The following is a 22667-nucleotide window of genomic DNA, read 5'->3' as shown; positions in this document are numbered from 1 at the left end:
CTCTGCTGCGAGCAGCCGAACAGCAAAACAGCCACTTGCTCTGAGCGCGCGTGGCCACCAGTTTGAGGACTTCGGGGAAAGTGGGCGGGGCCAGGCACTATAATTGATTAAAAGTCCCCATAATTATATTAGAGAGTTCCAAAGTTCAAGGGAAAAGTCGGGTGGACTTATTTTGGCGTACCAAAACTCGTTCTCGTAGCTCCACAGTTCTCCAGCAGCTCTCCCCAGCAAAACAGCCACTTGCAGCGTCACTTGCTCCGAGCGCGCACACCCACCAGGTTATGACTACTTCTGGGAAAGTTGGCGGGGCCAGACAACTCTTTCTCCGCATAGCTCTACAGAACACCAGCAGCGTTCCCCAGCAAAACAGCCACTTGCAGAGCCACTTTTAACAAAAACCCTAGTCTGTGAAAAAGATCGATTGTGGCTGAATTATTTTTTAGACAAAGAAACTGCTGTTATTAACCAAATCGTCCAGATAAGACACTGGAATGCCTTCCCTGCTGTGGTGTCCTGCAGCCACTGCTAGTACTTATGAACATTGAAGGTACTGACAATTCCAAAATGGTGGCAGGGGTACCTTGAATTGATTAACATAACCTAGTTTGAACCTTGGGTACTTTCAATGTACTGGGAGCATTGAAAGTATGCATCTTTCAGATCCAAAATGGCCATAAAAATCGCCCTCCAAAAGTAGTGGAATAACCTCCTGTAAAGTAATTCTGAACTTTTGTGGTTTTACATATTTGTTTGCTGGTCTTAGATCCAGCAATGATCTTTTTGTTTGGTCCTCCTTTGTTACAAGGAAGTACAGAATGTTGATCTGCAATTGTGGGCGTTAGGTAAGCTTTTCATAGAAATGGTAAATATTCCTGACCTGGGTCAACCCCAGAACTTTTTGCTTGACTAGTGGGATATTTTTCTTAATACTTCTGAGTGGGACCCTTTTCCCACACTCACTGAATCTTCATCTTTTTATGGGTGTCATTTTCTTGACTCTCCATAGTGTCTTTTTAAAGTTATCCTCTTTAACATCTTATTGGCAATAAGTGCCTTTTGTTACTGGGTTGCCATAGGGGCTCCCCTTTAACTTTCTCTGGCTAACCTTGAGTGAACTACAGCTGCAAAGGGTAGAAAGGATCTTTGGATCCTTTTACATTTCGTTAGGTTAAACCAGCACCCCCCACCTTATGTGGAGTGCTGGGGAGATGCAATGTATCCCCTTTCACACTAAAAGTAACTATTCTGTTACAAGGACAAGCTTAACTTCAATGGCTGGTGGCAGATATATCTTGTATTAATTTGGTGCACCTTTACCGTGGGCTGTGTGCACAGCTGCATTAAAGGCACCCAAAAGTGCTCATTTTACCAAAATGGCCCTGGTCTTTTTTCGCCATTTTAGTGTTTCTTGTCCATTCCCCTGACATCCAGGGTGGGAAATTCCTTTGTGATTTTTATCTTCAGCGGGAGTCGCCTGGACTCCCCACCCAGGCTCCAGTCTGTCTGAGGGCAGGAAGCAAAAGGGGTTGGGGGGGTTGCGGGGGGGGGGGGGGGTTCAAGACTTCACAGCCCTTTGCTTTGTTCCTTGCCTGAATGAGGACAAATCCCACTGGGGGGCAAGCTGTCCTCATTGGAAACCAGACCACCCCTTGTAAAATGCAGGGAGAGAATGCAGAATGTGTGCTGTAGTTCCTGTTACATACTGCGAACCTGGAAGCTGAAGACAAGTCGACCACTGGAACCGAAACCGAAGAGGATGAAGGAAAAGTGGCTAAAACAATTTCCAGAGACCGGAGGGCCTGCTGTGTAACCGGAGCCTGCTGTAGCCCTTCCTTTCAATCGACATGGGGACTCCGAAAACGACGACCCTGACCCACAGAGTGGTGTGACCCACTAGACCCAAGAAGAGCTGCATTTTGAGCCATCCCACGCGTTGCTGCGACCTTGCGTTGCTGCAATACCCTGGGACCCAAATATCGCAAATTCGCGGGCATCTTGGTGGATCTTCAGAGACACAAATCAAGCCCGAAAGGTCCCAGAAGAGGACTGGACCTTTGTAGCAATGAGAATTGAACTGTGATTTGATGTTTTCTGTGCTCCTTGAAAAGGCGCCAAATCCACAGGACAGCATTCAACCGCGAGGAAAACCTTGACTAGAGCCTTCGTCATTGATCCATGCTGCAAAGTCCCTTCTGAGGTCTTGTTTTCAGTCACTACGACAAGGAATCCACTGACTGGTATTTTCCTGCTGCAAAATCTTCAATGCTGAGGTACTGTGTTGACTTGGTTATGTACATACCTTAAGTCTCTTAGGATTTATGTGTAGCTGTGGGGTGTTTTCTGTGTAGGGGAGGCCTCTCATCCAGTCACACTGCTAGAATCCTGCTAGTATGTCTTCTGCGAAGCCCCTGGACCCTAACTGTAGAAGTAAAATACTCACCTGTTTGCCCAGTCGTCCTAAGGAACTCTGACTTTTGCTACTGAAGAACCTATTCTGACACTGCATCCTAGTGACCCCCCTTGTGCCACTGAGAACACTCATGCTCCAAGAATAAGGTAAAGACTTTCATGGGATTGGGCCTTTTGCCTTGAAAAGAAAAAAGTGTTTAAAAGTTAATTACTTGTAAAAGAGTTGGTTGGTAACTGTAACTCTAAGAATGAACAGTCACAAAAGTTCTTACCTTGGATGTGTGATGCACTATTCTTAAAAGTATGGTTAACCTCTTTCTTTCCTTAGAAACCGTTTTGCCATTCGAATAGAAAGTAGATGTAAAGGTATATTATTCACCTCTGATTAGGTTGTGCCTCTTCCCAAAAGTAAGGTGTTGGTTTTACCAGATTATTCCTGTGAGGAGAATTGTATGAGTGTCGCCCAACTGGGTCTTGCTTCCCCCGACTTGCTGCTAGCCTGTCCAGAATAAGTCTAGATTAGGTTGTTGCCTACCTATAATAACCGAGTCATTCAGTAAAGTGTAACATTGGATTTTGCTTTCCCTGTGCTGTTGAAGACAGACTCACACAGAGTCTTTGATTCCAACTGTCCCTCATATGTCATACATAAGGTACTTGTATAGCTGGGAAAGATCTATCCTGGATTTCATAGTGAGGTTAAAGTACAATATGGGTTTTACTAACCTTGAGTTAACTGTGTGCCATCCAAAAATAAGTTACAAGAGTTACCCCTATCTCAATCTGTGTTCCACTGATCTCAAAAGCACCTGTAATTGAATATTACATCCTTAGCTTTTACTCGCCTAGTATAACTTATCACAAAAGTAGTTGAAGGTTTTTACTGTACCTGGAATAAGTGTTCCACCATTCACAAAAAAGTAGATTGTCCAGTTGACTGTTTATGTGATCTGTACAGAATGTAATTGTGAAAGTAACCATTGGTTTTCACTCCCCAAGAATAGGTGTGACCTATTGCTTAATGTGTATGACAAGGGCGGACTTCCCTAGAACTACTAGGTGTTCGCAATAAGGTTTATTTTTTGGTCTGTGCACCTTCAAGCATAGTGTTGTGTTTTGACAATTGTGATTACATATACTGTGTGATAGTACTTATGTACCCCTAGATTTATCTGGGCCTACCTGCATTTAAATAAAACCTTTATTTTTACAATGCATAGTTTTTGTGTTTCTTTGTACCATTTGTATTACAATTTCCTTTGTACTGATTTTACAGCCCTCTCTCCCTCCTAACATAAGCCTGGCTGCTCCGTCTACGCTACCCAAAATACCTCCAACTATCCCTCAGTAAATACCTCCCCTCTTGAGTCCTTTGCTCCTCTACTTCCAACTCCCCCAGGGTCAGTCGTTTTTCAAAGAAATTAGCTGGGGGCAGATCTCTCTTCGGCTGGGGCCTTCATCCGATACAGCCTCCCGCCCACCTTGAAACTTGAGAACCATCTTCGGTTCCGGAAGCACCTCAAGACCTTCCTCTTCGCTTCTGCATTTGGCCCTCTTTTCCCCTGCTGATCTGCTTCTCTCCCTCTCTGCACTGTGCACCTGGCCACCCTCTGTCCCCCGGGCACAGGTACCTGCTCACCCTGCCTCCCTCCAGCACTGCCTCGGGGCCACCCCTGGCATGGGGATCTGTATCTGTACCCATACAGTCCTATTCTTCTTCTGCACTTATCAGATATACCCTAACTAATCAAGCACTTGCCAATTGCTAGCTGCACTACCACTTTTCACTGCATTATTTATTGCACTTATTTATTCTGTTCTATCCTCTGTTCCGCACTATCCACTTCTCCCCTTCCACACACTTTCCCTTTTCCAGGCACTTGCGTGATCTTCATGTCACTTGGCCTAGTAAGATAGTTTATTTTTGTTCTTCCTGGTTCCCCTCCCCTTCGCTGGTCGCGCTCTGAAACACTTGTGTAAGAGCGCGATATAAATAAAACAGCATATCATACACTGAACTTAGGTGGTACAGCCTTATACTTAAGAGTGGTGTCTTGTACTGCCTCAGTTCAATGGTTTTACTAAGCCCTTAGTTGGACTTCAGAATAACTATCCGAACAGTGGGACTTGCGCCATCACTTCCTTTTCTAGCAATGTCCGGATTTCTGCTTGTAGAAGTCGTAGGTTCTGCGGCCACATGCTATTTCTTGGGGGTAAAGCATGCCATCTTTCAATGAACTTGATGCAATGTCCCCGGTGTCACAGTGGACAAGACAAGTTATTTCTACCCATGCAGGGTTATTCCATCCCCCTACCGGGGTAACAGTTTGGAAAGATTTTCTTTTTGCAACTTTCCCTACATAGTTTTCTATGGAAACGCATTCCTTTTGCTGTTTTTGATCCTGTCTTGACTGTTTGAAGGGAAGTAAAGCCTTCAACTTCACTTCCCTTGCCTTTTGCTCACATGTTATGGGGGCACCTGATCAGTCCTTCAGACTATCAGTACTGGGGAAACGGTTTCCCTTTTGAAGTCTTGTTTGTACTTTTTAAAAATTGCACACAGAACCTTACGGTGCAGCGCAATGGGGATACTTTTATATCATCCTAGCTTTTTACAAATCTGATTTTTGGTTACTTTCATAAGTGCCCAAAGACAAGCTGGTGGCAGCAATTATATTTTTTACCATGCGTGTTGCTTCTAGTGTGCACATTCGAATTTACAGCGCATGGTTAGTAAACATGGCTAATGCCCCAAAATAGCCACGCCACGGGATATGCGCTGGTTTGGCCTTCTTCCTGGCTTGGTCAGGAAATCCCATAGAAGGTCAATTCTGTGCCAGCACCATATCATAAGCACTTTATGAATTCTACTTATATAACCATGAATGAGCACTATATTCTATAGCCTCGGGACAATCAAGATAGCGAACCCTTAAGCGTCATACTTAAGTTGCCATGACACAAGTAGGCACCTGGCCGACCATTATCTTAGTTCCCCCTGAGCTCGTTCCAGCTAATCATTCAGCCACACCCCCACCCAACCAGTTTCCTCCACGAGGCGGGCAAGTGAGTGAATGCATTGTATTGTCTTCGATATTAACACATGTTATACATTACCGATGAGTTTTGAGTTTGTCCCTATGTAGTACATTTAGTAAAAATTAACTGGACCTCATTCCTTTGATGTAGGTTCTGTGTATGAAACACACTAATACATCTATACAGGTCAGTGCATTTTCACCACTTAATAGTAATAGGACCTTGATCTAATAAAACAAGTGACTAAGCACATTTACCCGTTGTATCTACAGGTTACAATACGTACTTTGAGTACATTTGCAACATTTAGCCTCAAATGCCTTAAAGATTAACAGATTCCGAAACGTGTTCGCTGTAGTCGTTTCTCTAACAATTTCAGCTTATTTGGACATTGTGAATTTTGTTCAAACTGTTTTGGATGTACATTTTTACATGCAACACTGATTGGGTGCCGGGTCTAGGTCAATCAACAGCCAGAATACCAGTGAATGTAACTGGCATTCCTAATTGTATTGAACGTTGATAGAGGACAGTTGGATTTATGGAAACATTGCTTGTATTGAATTCCACATTATTTAACTATGAACTCATTTCTTCTTTTCATAACCAAGGGTGCATCTAACACCCCAACACTATTAAATTGGTTTCCTTTTTGAAGTTTTTCCTGATGTTTCATATTTACAATTCTTTATCAACTGTTGCCTAGTGAGGTATTGCTTTAATTTATGGTGTAGCATTGTTCTACACTCGAAAAACATTTACAAGGCTTTAGCCTGTAAGGAGTGCAAGAAGGGGTTCCTGGTGGCAAAAACAGACCTTTTTGTTTGAATGGTAGCTTGATGGTCTCTGGCGGCCTAGAGACCATAGCCTATTGCACCAGACGTTCCACATATAATAATTTTACGCACATAGGGATATCAAAATAGGGTCCTTCGCTGAACCAGAGAATCAACTTTGGTCGTGCCCATGCCACCTCTCTTGCCTGGGACAGCCCCAGCTTTCGCAGTGATGCCTGTGTGTGGCCCAGGAAGGTAGTGGGACTGTGTGGTCCCCACTCCACATCCGTGGTGCCTGAAAGTCTAGGGGTGGGACATGAATGAAACTAACAGTGGTCCCCGATTGGGGCACTGCTGGCGGTTTGAATGGTGCAGATACTCATCATTGGTGGGCTTGGACTTGCTTCCAGGCTGGATTTCTGATAAGGCTCCTGCAGCCATTCCTTCAGATCAGTGTTGGAGCCAAGAATCCTGTGCAGAGGAACAGCTGACTGAAGATCCAAACAAGAAGCCCAGCATCTCTTCCTACTTCGGGCCCGGTAAGCCTTGATGAACTACCTGATCCTTGAAGGCTCTATGCAGTGCTTAAACCACTGGACTGTAGCAACAACCAGTCCCGACATGTTAGAGGATCCAGCCGTCCTGAGCCTTAGAAACTGACCCTCGACCACCCAGTGGACTGACCAGCTCTCCAGTGGGCTACCTTGCTAGAACAGTCGCCAATCCGTGTTTGCAGCTGGAACTTCGGTGGTCGCCAGCTTGTGGTGCAAGTCACCTTCATGCTGAATTTCAGCCTCACAAATTCAAGGGATCCTGAACTGGATGGGCCTCAACCAGCACTGGAAGGATGCCTGCAGTCTGTGTCTTGGCTGTCATCGGAACTCGCCTTCTTCCATCTTGTGAAGTGTCCTGAAGAGGTCTGTATCAATGTTTTCTGCATTTCTCCATCGCTAAGGGTTGCATTCTGCCCCTGGACCTGACCAGAAGAATCCTTGCACCCGCAGCTCCAGGGCACCTCTGAACTAACTGCGGCAAATTCTACCTCCAGCAACCCCAGTCGACCCATCTAGTCCTTTGGGAAAAACAGCACCAAGGGCGGGTGGGAGTTGAGGTTGGAGTAAACACAAAGGCACGTCTCCCCCTGCCCTTTAGGAGAACATTGAGAACAAGTTTTTGTATCCTTCCATTCCACTGCTTTTTTGGTCATCGCACAAGAGCAGCTTTACCGGAAAGAGAAGAACAGATTTATCTACCAGTAAATATGTTGCCTCTCGTCTCTTGAAATATTCACCAACACAAGTACTTCATCTGCATCAGATATATTCTGGGGAGAAACATTGATACTTCGGGGCACAAGGCCCCACTCTTCTCAGGGATTGGACTGCTGAAGCTAGGGCATAATTCTTGTGAAATGGTTCATTTTACTGCATCACTTGCCTTATTTTATTAAAGCAAGTCATTGAATGCATATTAGAAGCTACGGTGAGTGTATATGGGATACATTACTCACCATAATCTCATTTCTGATGTTTGTGCTTAGATTCACATGTTTTGCATAGGGCGACATCTAGTAGAAGCTGCAGATTAATGCAAAGTTTTTCAAAGTTCAAAAAGGGACTTCGAACGGGCGAGTCCAATACTATCCCTCGTGTGACGTACCCTGTACCCATAATCCCTCACACTTCAAGGTCCCTCAAATTATTTGTTTATGAAACGAGGGAATGTAAATTGTAAACGTGGAGAGTAGCTAGAGACCATGAGGAGAAAGATCTAAGTTTTCCCCAAGAACCTTGAACTCCAAAAGCGGAGGAAGGGTAGGCGCATGGGAATCCAAGCAGATACAAGCATCAGCAATACGATTACAGCGAGTAATGTATCCCTTCTGCGGCTTGCGCATCTGCTTAGAATCACATGCTTTGCATAGATTAGCAAGCAGTACTTGTAAGGAGGTGGGATGTTTGAAGGTAGCGCTGCAAAGAGATGTTTCAGCACTGCTTGCCCCACCTGTGTAACACCCCTGGAATGGGTGTCCAGACAGTATTGTTAGGTGAACGTATGTACTAAGCTCGAAGTGCCCGCCTTGTAAATGGCATGCTATGAAGGCTAGAGTTGCTCCTGTGCCTACAGCCGAGTGTGCTTTAGCTTAAATGGCCATGGTCTCTTAGCAAGAAAACAGCAGAGTTATGACAATACATTAAGAAACTGCTGATTTTGAGATAGGGTCCCCTTCTCTTCCAGCGGCTATAGATACAAAAACACTTTCTCATAGGTTTAGTCTTTTGAAAGTAGAACATGACCGCTCTTCAAACATCTAGTGTTTGAAGGCTTTTTTCTGCTGTGTTTGTAGGGTTTCGGTAAAAAGCAGGCAGTTCTATAGTTTGGTTTACATGAAATTTAGATATACATTTTGGTGAAAATCTTTATGAACGACTCTTCTGATGGAGGTAATGGCTATAAGAAAGGTTGTCTTACATGTTAGATGTTTAAGGCTGGTCGCGTGGCTTCTTTAAAAAGGTGGCCCCCGCCCCCACGAGCCTTGCAAGTACATTATTTAGCTCCCAGTCGGGAGTAGGATTAGAAACTGGAGGGTTTCATTTTTGAACGCCCCCTTGAAGGTTTCAAGACAAAATCTTGCTTTGAGATGAGGTAAGCAGAGAGCGCCGCTAGGTGGACTTAGTGAGTTAAAGACTAATCCTGAGGCAAGTAGGTATAAGAGGTAGTGTATTATATTAGACCGTGAACAGTCAATTGAATTGAGAGCCTGTGTCCTGCACCATAACACAGCATGTTTCTATTTGTTAAAGTAGTAGTGTCTTGTGTTAGGTTTCTGTGCTTCTTGGAGTATTTCCATGTACCTTTGGTGTAGGTGACCAACTTCTATGACCTAAGAAGCCAAGCTGCGCAGTTCAGCAACCGAGGGCACAGTTGAAGCATTGTCCCTAGATCATGAGTTAACAGATAGTCCAGACAAGGTAGTTTTGTGGGAGGAGACCGGGACATCTAATGGTGGGAGAACCAGGTCTGTTGTACCCACATGAGAGCCATGAGGATCAGTGTTACTTGTTCCCGGTGTAGCTTGGACCGTTTTTTTTTTTTTTTTAAAAAAACTTTGTGCATTTGGTTAAAAACAAAACTTAAGCACAGCCTCATGTTTACATAATAGTCACAATATTAAAATAATAAATACAAATGGCATAAAGTAGTAAATTCAAATACAATTAGAAACAAAATAAAAATATAAAAAGGTAGAGATTCAATTTAAAACAATCCGTGCGATCCCATCTATCTCACACTAATATATGCCAAAATCAATTCAATCTATATAGTGGGGAGAACAATTTAGGAGAGTTTAATATTTCTTTCCATATATGATATACCGCAGCTGTGATAACAATGGATTCAGTTTTATAGAGTTAGTTTCATAATTGATCAGTTTGATAAATGAAATATATCCAATAAGTTTCCCATAACCCTTCGCATACAGGGAGTTTAATCCAGGACATCTTGTCAGGACGTGGCGATCAGTTTCAATTTCCACGCACCAAATTTGGCAAAATCTTAATTCATTTGGAATGTTCTTCCAAGCCCCCCGATATTCCAATGTAGGTAAAAGTAAAACGCAAATGAAATATGCAATGAATTATTTTAGATCCGTGAGCAGAGCTTGGTGAGATAAGTTGAAGGTGCATTAAATAAGAAGCCTTTGGACGAAAAGGTCTATCTCCTCTTCAAAGCGAGCTTGTCCAAATTACCTTCTATATCCCACACGGTGGTCCTCTTTTTAATGATTTGTCTCTATGTGAGGCAATTCAGAAACCGTGGTGATTAGTATTTCCAGAAGAGAATAGGCCATTTCTCCAATTCAAGAATGAAGGGATTAATTCTATTACTGGTGTCACAGTTCCCCAAGATGGTCAGAAGTGTATTTGTGTTATAAGCAGATGATGTCGGCTTGAGATGGAGGATAGTACGTTGCACAAGACAAATGAAGTAAGGGGGTAGACACCAAATTCCATCCTGAAGGCTTCTACCGGAACCAGGCTCGGCAGGTTCATCATAGAGTGCAATACTCTGGCTTCAAAACGTATCAGGACACTTAACATGGCTGAAAGGAAGGGCCTGTAAACCATAGATTATGGCAGGAACAATGCTTGTTCAGTAGCTGGCCAGTAGGCCTTCAAAGTTACTGCCACCTTTACTGGCCATGTACAGATTAACATTTTTTTCCAAATCCTGGTAATTACAAAGTCTCTTATAGAAAAGGTTTGTGGGTTTGAGCTTAAGCAGAAAACCCAGATAAATGTTCCACCACCTCAAGTTGTTAATTACCCAATGTCCATATAAAAGAGGGCTTTTTAGTGAGACTACACCCTAAACACACAATTTATTTATTTTTTGTTTGTTAATCATGTGGTTATTAGCATGTGCAAAATCTGCAATAGCATCCAGCAAATGCTGGGGTTTGGTCAAAAAGGGCGGCGGTGTCCGCATACCCAAGTCAAGTGATGGCCACCCCATTGATCTTGGGGGGGGGGGGGGGGGGGGGGGGGGGGAATATCTTGCTCCTTCAAAGTTGGCCAGGTCTTGTGCATGGAGGTTGAATAGCAGGGGTGCAAAAAGGCACCCCTGCTTCAAGTCTACATTTGTCTCAGAGAAATCTGTACGTTCTCCTTCCTGTCGTATCAGTGTATAATTTAAAAAATATATAACAAATGAGGATCAATCCCCCCCTCCCCCCCTCCAAGAATCAAGTTTAGGCCACAATCGCCGTCTGGATACTAGGTCAAAGGCCTTCTTATAATCGATGAGGCAGCAATGAAAATTTGAGTTGGAACGTCGTCTAGCCTCAGTTATGAGATATTGTATGGTATAAATATCATCTAGTGGGCTATGTCCCTTTCTGAAGCCAGTCTGGAAAGTTTTTAATAATTCTCTTTACAGAGCCCAACTATTATGCTTCGCTAAAAGACTAGATTAAAAATATCTTTTGGCTCGTGTCTAGCATGGCTAAAAGTCTATAGTTAGAAGTGTCATATAGATCTCCATTTTTTCAACCAGTCCCTTTCATCTTTCTTACTCGCCCAGAAGGTCGCACTGAAGCATGCTGGCCAGTACCTTCACCCGCCCTCCACGAGCCCTCCGTTGCTGCAAAGTATCTCCTGCAGCACTTATCAAATAAGGTAAGCCCTACTGGGATCACACGCCATGCATGCACAGAAACAAAACACAGGGATAATGACAACATAATTACAAAAGAAAAGAAAGTCTAGACAGCCTTGCTTGTTACTGGATCAAGTTGATTTCAGAGGGTCAACTGTTGTCAAGGCAAGCTCTCCGAACACACGCCTTTCCAAGATGGCGGCCCAAAACTAAGGCACCAGAGTGCCTGGTGTTGTCCTGAAGTGTGCGGGCATGGAATGGCTGACCCCCCCCCCCCTATGAACTGGGCCAAACACAAAGCCGGCAAGTGGCCCACTCCTCAGGCTCCTGTCCGGGCCTGGACAGCCACAGCCACCCCAACAAGGAGCCATGCACGGACAAATTGTCATCTGTTGCCACTGCAACTGCTCAAACGACTGCCACGTACCTGGCCAGCATGAAAGCGAGTCCCATCACAAACTTCTGAAGTTTCTACTGTTGCTCCAGCCTCGCTTTATCTAACTTAATTCCTCTTTGCATTTCATACTCCTACTGTTTACTTGTGTTCCATCTGCCTTGTACAGTTTGCTGCCCTCTTTTTTAAAACGAGAGTGCTTTCACCTCCTCATGCGCTACTCTACCTTCTGCTACTTTCAACTCCCAGGTACTCTAACCGCTTGCGGGAGGGACAGCAGTCCCATGTACCCCCCTCCCCATTAGTCTCTCTAAAGTGGCAATCTGCTCCATATTGACTCTCGCTCTGCTGTCAAGCACTCCTCCGACATCGGTCACCTCCTTGAACCTTGATGTTCTCGCCCTCATTGAGACATGTTAATGTTAATGGTCATTTGTACCGCGCACTATCACCACCAGAGTGGTCCCCTGGCGGCTCTGAAAGAGGGAGGGAGGGAGGGGTGGGTTAGTGGGTGGAGGCTGGAAAAGTGCAAGAGAGCAGTGATGTGCTGTTGGCAGCCTCAGCTCGGTGGTTCCGTCGGCTGGGCCTGGGGTGTATGCTGCCGGTAGTCGTCGTGTGCTGATGTGTGAATCTGTGTGTTTTGTTTTGTTATTGCAGTATAGTGAAGTTCTTGCGGTTTGCTGCGCTAGAGGTTTGTGGTTGTGTTTGATTTGGAGTTTGAGAGGTGTATGCAGAGAAGGAAATTGTTAGGTGGTATTGGTTAGTTGGTATCTCTATCCTGGATTGAGCCAGTTGGGCTCGTGTAATCTTACACGACGGAATGCTAGTACGCCCTGTGCCTCAGGAGGTATGTGCCCGTTTTTGCATTCGAGGCCGTTTGAGGATTTAGCTGTCCCCTCCGCCCGCTCCCTTAATAACTTTGCATGCTCCGCACCCCCCCCCACATGATTAGCACAGCTGCTAGTGTCCATCCTTCCGATTGTGGGGTGATTGGTGGTATCTCGTCTGTTCCACAGCCCTGTGGTACCTAGTTGTGGCTGTACGGGCGGTGGGGGATGGGAAGGGTTGGCTGGAGTTGTTGCCTCCGTCTCCCTGGGTCTCGCAGGTGGACCCTTGTGTCCAGCGTCAGCCCTACTGGTGCTTGGAGTACTTCTGTCGTTCTATGGGTTTGTCAGTGTCCTTTTTTGAGTCGTTTGTCTTATTGCTGTTTCGGTTTTAGTCTCTGGTGTTGAAGAGGTAGGTTTTTAGTAGTTTTCTGAATTTAAGGTGATCTTTGGTTTAAGGACAGCTCTCATGAATTTTGAGACTTCTCCCTGAAGGATACAAGATCATCTCTGAGCTTAGGACAAAAAGACCAGGATGGGGAGTAGCACTGATCTATCCAGAGTGGATCCCTGTTCCCATCATTCCCACTCAGGCCTACTCCTCCTTTGAATGCCTGTTCTGCAGGCTCGCTCTCTCCCCAGTCTCCACTTACTTTCACCACCTTCTATAGGCCTCCAGGCCAGTCCACCCTCTTCCTCTCGGAATGGGCAAACCTGGCCGCCTCTCCTCCCCACATTCTCAACTCCTCCGGCTGGAGGATCTAAACATCCATCTGGACTCCCTGGTCTCTTCAGGACCTTTCCGCAAACTCTGACTCCCTCTCCCTATCCATCCGAACCTCTGGGCCAACTCACTGCAGGCCACACCTTGGATGCTCCCATCTCCACTGACATCCCTCTCTCCACCCCTCTTACTATAACACTCTTCTCACCTTAAGCTCTCGTCGCCTCTAGCACTGGCACTCCCCACACTCCGTCTTCAAGGACACCCGTCCCATGAAATGAATGACAGTGGCTGCCTTTGCATCCTCCTACTCTCCACCCTCAACTCTTGCGGCTGGCTCCCACCCCGACACAGCCCTTTCCAAATTTCATCTCTCCATTGTCAACACTCTTCACATCCTCGCTTCAGTCATTAGGGTGCGCATGAAGCCTCCCAAAAAAGGAATTCCTGGTACGACTCTGATCTGGCTGCCTTCAAACGCAAGAATGGAAATGTGGGAGTGGTCGGGGGGTGGGAGCATTTGGTGCACCCTCTGACAAACTGGCCTGTCGCCTTCTCTAAAATGCAATATAGACACTGCATCCGGTCCAAGAAAAGAGTCCATATTCAAGCCTGCACCTCTGCAGCATCTAACACTGCCAAACTTTTCAGAGTCTGCAAAGAATTGTCAATCCCTTCTGCAGCCTCATCTTCCACAGCGCCCACCCAGGCCCTCTGCTCGGCATTGGCAGCACATTTCAACAACAAAACCTTGGACATCCTTTCCCCTCACTCCTTCACCCACACACCCCCTGAGCTCCCTGAGGCCTCTCAAACTCTCCCCCCCTCTCCCTTTTCCTGCTTGTTCCCCAGTCACATGAGGTCACTAGGCTAATCCCATTTATGAAAGCCTCCTCCAAACAGATGGATCCATGCCCCTCCAAAATTATCAAGGACAACATTGACACTCTAGCTCCAGCCTTGGCGGACCTCTGCAACCTCTTTCGCCTCTGGAGTATACCCCCCCCCTCTCTCAAGCACACTGTGGCGCGCCCGCTACTCTGAAAACCTTCTATACCAGCAAACTATCGCCCTGTTTCCATCACTCCTTTCCTTGGGAAAACTACTGGAGAAATTGGGCATCTCGCAGTTTACTCCCCACACTGAATCTGTTGGTTGTCTCCAGGATCATCCGTCTGGCTTCAGAGCATCCAGAGGCACGGAAACTGCTCTCCTGAACACGTGTCCTCAAAACTCGACTAACTCCTGTCTTCATTCTCCTTGACCTCTCATCTGCATTTGACACAGTGAACCATAACACCTGATCCATCGTCTGATACCCTGGGCATCACTGATCAGGCCCTGCGTGGCTTACCGCCTTTCTCGCCAACTGTCCATCCCAGGTCAAACTAGGGCCCTTTCGCTCCGCTATCACCCTCTACTTGCAGGGTCCCTCAGGGATCTAACCTATCCATGGTTCTTCAATATCTACATGGCCGCCTTGGTCCACTTGATCGCTTCCTTCACTGCCAACTTTCAGTGTTATGGGGATGACACTTGGCTCTCCTTCAAGCTACCATCAACTGCTTCTTCCTCCTTGCTCATTCAGGACTCTGTCTGCTATCCAGTCATGGCGTGCAGCTAACAACCTCTACCTTAATGCCAGGAGGACAGATTGTTCTCATTGGGACCCCTTCTCCCCCCCACCTCTGGCCGGACTCCCTTGGCCCTGCACCCTCACCCACCAGCTTTGAGGCATAAAAAACAGGGGGGCGGAGGTTCATCTTCAACTCCACTCTGTCCTCGCACATCTCATATGTCAAAAAAATCACTACCAGATGCACCTCCTCTGAGGTATCCTACCTTTCGCACTTTCCCCCAGAAACGTCAGAGCTCTGGTTCGCTCTAGACTCGACTACTGTAACTTTCTTTCTCAATCTCCCTACTCCTACACTCAGACCGTTATAACTTACCCAGAGCAGAACCACAAGACTTAACATGGGCCACAGGCCCAGGGACTGCATTCACGGCACCAAAATCTCTCCACTGACTCCCTATGGCTGCAAGGATCAAGTACAAGACCCTCTGCATAGTTCACAAGGCTTTCTGGGGCCGCGGCCGGCAATACATACAAAACACTCTTCCCAAATACTCTCCCTCTAGAGCACTCCGCTCATCCTCCTCCAACTCATAGTGAGCAGTTTTTTCCAAACAGACTTGGGGGTAGGTACTTATCCTCTGCAGGGGGCACCCTCTGGAACAGTCTCCCTGCGCCCCTCCGTCTTGTGCCGGAATTACTTAAATTCCAGAAACTCCTCAAGACCTTTCTCATCTTCTCTGCCTTCGCCCTACCTCTACCCTGCTAACCTCTGCTTTCTACCTGCTACCTTCTCAGTCTGCACATCTGATAGAAGCAATATCCTCCACTTCACAGCCTTTGCCAAATAATTTGTTTGATGGAATATAGCAGTCTACCACTGATTTGTTGGTTCCATGTAATAATGTCACCACAAAAATCTCGGCATGCAAAAATATCGCGGAAAAATGGCCGTTTTTTGTGGTGACATTATTGCATGGAACATGCGAGGGACACATCCGCAACCCCCAAACTTTTTTTTTCTATTTTTTTTGCCCCTGTCCCCATATATATGGTCACCCATATAATATCGCTGCGACCTTTTCCCGGCAATATTATTTACAGCGACCATATATATGGGGATATTACCCGATACCTGATTTGTCATCCTTTATTACACAGAATAAATTGTTGATGTACTCTACCCAGTGAAGTTCAAGTACAGGGTTAATATCAATAGGTGCAGATCCTGCCAAATATTTCCTGAGGCCTGACCAAAATGTACAATTGTAGTTACACTTCAAGGTTCCAAAAAAGCAGTAGCCAATTGGTGAGATTTATTGAAGGTTTATGTTGCGTTAGCCAGTTTTTATAACGTGTGGCCAAGAGGGCAAGCTGGGATTTTTTGCCAATAGGGGAGAGTGAAGATTGTCCTCTGACAAACGCCCTAGCGCTGCAATACAACATCTTATATTGCGCAGGATCAATGGGTCAAAAGTAGCCATGTTCCACTTACTCATTTTACCAATGGTCTCAAAATTCTGAATACATATCTAGAGCCAGCCAATTAAGTGGTCATAAGTTCAATGCCCCAAGCATGCAATATTAACCAAGATTAAAGGAGGTGTTTGTTTCCAATAATGTTTTGACTAAAGTTAGTGGTTGTTCCAGCTGACAACACTATGCAATGGCCAGCATAGGTGACCATTCTAGCTGTGGTACAATGAGACCAGGTATAAGAATGGCCTATGCTTGATGTCCATGTTAGTATGGCATCGCTATGAGAAATATGCAACAATCCCCAACTCTTAAGCATTTTAGAGTTTACCACATCATCATCAATGAAGGCTTTGGAGCGACCATTAATCCAAGTAAAGTTAGAGTTGGGATGTTCAGAGTCATACAAAAAGTGTCCATCCTCTATCAGCAGTACTAACCGGGGGCATTATACAAGACTCATACATTTCCATATTAATATTATTGGGCATATGCAAATGTAGGTTACGGAAGTTAAAAGCTCTAGTAATCAGTATCTTACTCACTATATACTTGTTGGGAAAGGATAGTCTCAAATAGACAATGCATTTTTAAAGTTACCAAGCTGCAACAAGGATCATAAATATTAATTATGTTAGACAGGTTTCTTTGCAGCATGGTTTTTAACAAGATGAAGTGGTTAGGTGAAAAACCTGTCATTGAGACAATAGGTTTTGATGCCGTATCAAGTACAAACGAAGAATGTTTCCTACAGATTATTCATCTGATGCCTATTGATTCCAGTTCAAAAGCACATATTTTTAACAGTGCAACCATTGAAGGTGATACAAACTCCAGAATGACCCAGTTGGATGAACTATCGAACTTGGGCAAATCAATGTGGGTAATAGCCGCAAAAACTGCTCATGGCTAAATCACTAATTTGCTAAACCATTTCTAGAATGACCTATTAAAATGAAAAGGGCTGTTACTGGTATAATGCAGTTCCTCCAGTTTGGCCCATTTACCCAGCGATTTTATGTCTTCGTCGGTAACTACTTTCTTATTAGGTAGAGTGCACAATGGGTTTCCCACTTTCCGCAATGGTATATTGAGGGATAAGGGGAAAGTATGGATAGATAGTGAGTCACTGCAATGTTTGATATGATATGGCCTATGGTGCAGCCTGCAGCAATTCCGGTGTATTGCGATGGGTTTGAGGGGCCAGCTGAGATTCTACTTTAAGAGCTGTGTCAGGCGGCTCCATACACATAGTTTGCAGGGGCGGCGCATGTAACCAACAATTTTAAGGGCCACAAGTTGTGCTGGTCTGACTGTCCCGTCATTAGATGTACGAGTGACTAGACTAAAGGCTGGACGATCACCAGTACAATTACATGCAACAAGGGAGGGACCTGGCTGTCCCAAGAGATTTCTTTTTTTACATTGTCCTTTCCTTTTAGTAAATGTTCTTTGCCTTCCTCGTGGGCAGAGGTGGGCAGGGGGAGAAATTACCGTCAAACCCCCCCTTATTAGGTGACAGTGGCAAAGAAACCTCTTCATAATCCCAATCAACCTCCTCTGTGTCATCCGAAGCAATCCTAACACTTTCTTGCTGGCCATCTTCTCCGAAGAGTCTCTTTAGCATTTGGATTAATCACCTGTGGTAAATTTCCTTCACAAGAAGTGAAGACGTTTTTGCCACCCGTAAGGTTTGCTGTAGTATCAGATTTGAGTAATGAGGATGAATTTTCCAGGATAACCGACATTGCAAGCACTTGCTTGGACACGGAGCCAGCAGGGCCTCAAAACTTGAAGCTATTGCATTTAGCGTAAAAGTTAAGTGAGAGTCATCGCTGGCGTCAGTGCACAAAAAGCAGAGGGGCGGTCCGGCTCGCTCTCGCCATCATTTTCACTATCGGGTGATTCCGAAGAATCGGATGAGGAAAACAGTCTGGTCAAACCTGCGAGGCCCAAAGATCGGTTACAATGAGGTTTTCATGACTGTCAATTAGTGGTGCAGTCCTCTTCGAGTTTCTCCAAGGAGTCCTTTTGTAGCCCTATGCACATATTCAGAAGGGTATTATTGTATATTATGGGTGAAGTAGTCCCTACAGTGAGGTGTTGAGAAGAAGAGGTGCTAGCCAAGGTTGATTGTTCCGACACCGGCGATAATATATTGAGAAAGGCTGTAACGGTAGATTGGGTGCCTGCGGTCTTGTCAGTCCAGTGCTATGCAGGCCAGATTTGCAGATTGTCAAATGTTTCATACTAAGTCCAGTTTATTTTAGCCCAGGCAGTGAGGCTGGCTGCAAGTGATGAGAAAGGCTCCTACTACCTCTGCAGACAGTGAAGGTGTCAATGAGACATGTCTCGTTTAGACCCAGGGCTCAAAGAAAAGGATGTCGAAAAAACAAATCTCAGGTGTAACCATTAGTCTCACTCACTCTCCTTTAACTCAACTGCAAAGTGAGTGCACCAAGGCGGTGTTATCTATATTTGGAGAGAGTATTGGCACAAAAAGCAATCGCCCACAGTCGCCGATACCAAGTCACAATAGCTTTAGTCTGTGCACTGACATTCACTGTATTCGTGCTTAAGCAATGCCAGGTGTTACTATACAGAGGGTATCGCAGGATGGCGCAAAACAGCTCACTAGAGTTACCATCGCATATGCAGCTGAAAGAGCACTCAGACCGTTTCTACTCAGCAAATTTCATAACGTTCCATATATTGGTCGGCAAAATTTATGACAAAATGTACCAAAGTATTAAAACCAAACTGCCAGTGTTCTGCTAAACAAGAGTTATTGTGAAGTACAATCACTTCCAACCCCCCGGTCATGCTTAGAACTACATAGCAGCCTGTGCTTCCTACATTGCTTGAATTTGCAAGTGCTGCTAAAACACGGGGCAGCTATGCTTACACAAGCTAGCCTCTGCGTTCTGAATATTTTAGATATTCTAGATGTTCTGTGCCCAGCACCGGCACATAATGTAGGGCAATCTCTCAGCTCCCTTTGCATCGAGCCCCGAGTCACAATGCGAATGAGAGGAAAGAACCTAGAAACGTCACTCGTCAAGCCGCACCAGAATCCAACACTCACAGGCCAATTCTGACAAGAGGTGGACTATTTTGTTCAGAAGAAGCGTGCGAGCGGCGAATGGGGTGCAGGGGTTTGGGCACGTGAGTGTATGCAAATCTCCCTGACCAATTAATCAGCAGTGCATTTCCCCATGGCCCCTTTCTGGGAACCCTTGACACGTAATATTGGCACTGTGCGTTCTCCAGGGTTTTGAAGAGGTCTATTTCTGGGAACCCTCATTTTGAGAAGACATTTAGCCCTTCTGTGTTTATTTTTTTATTTATTTGTTTATATAGTGCTAAAAGCACGCGGGCATCAGAGCGCTTACAAGTAGGCAAGACAACAGAAATCCAAGACGGGACAAGATATGTGGGGTCGGAGTTCCATTATTATTCTGTGTGGTATGCTTCCAGGATTCATTTGAAAAGTAATGTTTTCAATTTTTTCCTGAAAAGGAGGTAGTTGGATTCGAGCTTCAATGAAGTGGGAAGTTAATTCCATTTTCCTATACTCAAGGTCGGGAAGGCCTTGCCAAGGCCGTGCTGCCTTTGCGTTTTGGTGGTTTGCAGTTTGCCTGTGTTAGAGGATCTAAGCTGCCTAGGTGGCTCGTACCACAAATAGTTTTTTGAGGTAGATCGGGGCTTTGCCATATAAGCAACGGTGAACCATGGTGAGAGACTTGAAGGAGATTCTCTCTTTCATAGCCAACCAATAGTTGCCACTTGTGCTCAAAGGGTAGCATTGTACTCCTGCTTAGCACGTCTGCCAGAGAATTGAGTTCCCCTGCATTATGTGATGTAGCACCCACAGCCAGGTGTCCTAGGCTAGTTTGGAAAGTCTTGCAGGTTGTGTTCCCCCATTTGTTGATCTAAAACATGGCTGTCGTACTGGCTTGTGTGCCGAGTCTTGAAGTGCTTTGAGGACTGCTAACAGTTCCAGAAGGTTGATGTGTTTTCCAATTAGCTCCTGTTTCCACATCCCGTGAGCAGTGTGATGGAGGAAGTGAGCTCACCCTGTCATTGATGCATTGGTTCCAAGGGTGGGCTTGATCACTGGTGTGTTGAACGGCTTTCATTTTTAGCATATTGCTTCTGGTTTACCTCTGTAGCAAATGAACCAGAGGTTGCCAGAACCTAGCACTAGATTGTCCCACAACCCACCTGCTTGCAACCATTGTTTTGCTAGCCACTCCTGCATTGGAAGCATGCACAGTCTGGCGTGTGGTACTAGGTGTATGCAGGAAGCCATCATTCCTATCAGGCGCATTGCCTTTCGTACCGCCACCCGACGACCGGCTACATACTTAGGGGTTCGGAACATGTTTTGAACCCTCTTAGAGGGGAAGACTAGCCTGTTTGTTTTGATTTGTGCCCCCAGAAACTTATTTACTTGGCTAGGCACTAGTATTGACTTTTATTTATGGAGAAGCCCAATTGGAACAGATTGATTGAAGCTTGTTTTGTAGGCACCTCTGGGGTGTATTCCCGGTAATTAGCCACTCTATGTAAAGCTACACTGGAATGGACTGCCTTCGCAAGTGGGTGGCTACCACTGCTAGGACCTTTGAGAACACTCTAGACGCTTATTCAATGTCGAATTGTAGCACTTTGAATTGGTAGTGCTCATCTCCTAATTTGAATCTTAGGTATTTTTGTGCAGTGGCAACATTGAAATATGAAAGTATGCATCTTTCATGTCCAATGTTACCATGCGATCTCTGGGAAGATTTCCTGCAACATTGTCATCCTGATTTTATGGGGCTTGACATACATTTTTGCAGGGAACAGGTCCATCCCTGGGTGCATAGTTATAGAAACAAGGAAGTACATTGAATACATACATGTATTCGCTTCCAGAAATGGCACCAGTTCGATTGCTACAAGGAAGAAGGGTAGGCACTGCTAATTAAAGTTATAAACTTTAAAAAGGAAACTCAAATTTAATTCTGGGCGAGTGTGTGTAACTTAAAGAGCTCCCGTAGCAAAAAATAGAAAAGGCCCAAAGCACAAGGCCTCACCTGAACACCAAAGAACTCGCAGGGAACCCCTGTGAGAACCACAGGCTCTCATTAGCCCAATGATTGGGCTTAAAACTATCCTTTTTGAAAAATTCAACCTCTGTTACCACAATTTATATAATCAATTTAATTAGTTCACTAGAACAACTTTGCTACCAATTGTAGCCACAGTGTTTTAATTCATATAAAAAAAACAAGTATGTGCCTTTCATACTAGTGAAATGCGAATGTGAGACAAAAATATTCATTACACTAGAATCCAATTAGGAAAAACGTAACCAATTCTCTGAAATACACCGGTATTAGCAATGCCGGGTGAAGTGTCATGCAACTTAAGTGAAATCTGTGAGGTCTGTTGAAAGAAATGTGCTTCAAAAGTCTTTTCAGAGGGGGACAAGTTGCAGAGGGTTCATGGGAGAAATAGTGGAAGGGAAAAGTGGCAAGTTTTCTTTGTTTTTTTCATGGTTTTTACTTTTTGCCACAGCTACAGTTGAAGCAGGAATAATAATTAGGTTTCAAGCACTGAAATATTACAAACAATACCACGGTCTCAAATGTTTTACCCTAATCCGTTTTATTTTCAGATGTGCCTAAACTGGTGACACGACAGGTGGATTCCATTGCTCAAGGGAAATTATTTTTGGTTAGGTAAACGTGATACTTCTACTCAATTCTTCAATTTTATTATTTCATGATCCTACTAGCACAATAAAGTGAAAACGTCATCAAAATTTGACTTTGATTTGTCATACATTTAAATAAAGCAGTCTTTTCCATGTCATAGCATTACCTCATCCTCCTCCTCTTCAGACATTTTAAGGACAGGTTCGGGCAATTTTAGAAGCTTCGTGACACCGTCTCCATTTTCTTCCCCTTTGCCATGTTCTGCCTCCCACTCTTGTAAAACTTCATCTATGTTGAAGCGGCGTCGATAATTTACAAAAAAGTTTTTCACCTGCACCACCGATTTGTTTCCAATCACATCAGAGATGGCCTGAAAATCACGGCCGTACTTTCTGATTGCTAAAAAAACAAAACAAACACTAAATCCGGTTTTCGTAAAGTAACAAAGGCTACTACACATTGCAATGAAATGTACCAAGTATAAAAAACATGAAAACCAAACTGTAAAGAATGAAAAATATGGACGAGGTACACATGGGATTAAATTGGCCAGAAACCTTGAAATTTACATGACTTAATGTACA

At 44.8% G+C, this 22667-nt stretch overlaps 1 protein-coding gene across 3 annotated transcripts in view; it reads right to left on the bottom strand.

The window, feature by feature from the left end:
• Nucleotides 1–22667, bottom strand: part of RCOR1 (REST corepressor 1) — a 297736-nt gene that overhangs the window by 15966 nt on the left and 259103 nt on the right. For all 3 annotated transcript variants that reach the window (XM_069638105.1, XM_069638102.1, XM_069638103.1), the window contains one exon: nt 22250–22482. In XM_069638105.1, coding sequence (XP_069494206.1) covers nt 22250–22482 — 233 coding nt within the window. The remainder of the gene's footprint in view (nt 1–22249; nt 22483–22667) is intronic.

Source organism: Ambystoma mexicanum, chromosome 14, assembly GCF_040938575.1.
Source record: "Ambystoma mexicanum isolate Mex_15411 chromosome 14, UKY_AmexF1_1, whole genome shotgun sequence".
Classification (NCBI taxonomy): domain Eukaryota; kingdom Metazoa; phylum Chordata; class Amphibia; order Caudata; family Ambystomatidae; genus Ambystoma; species Ambystoma mexicanum.
Note: the sequence above shows the minus strand (reverse complement) of the source record. Positions and strands in the feature narration are given on the sequence as shown.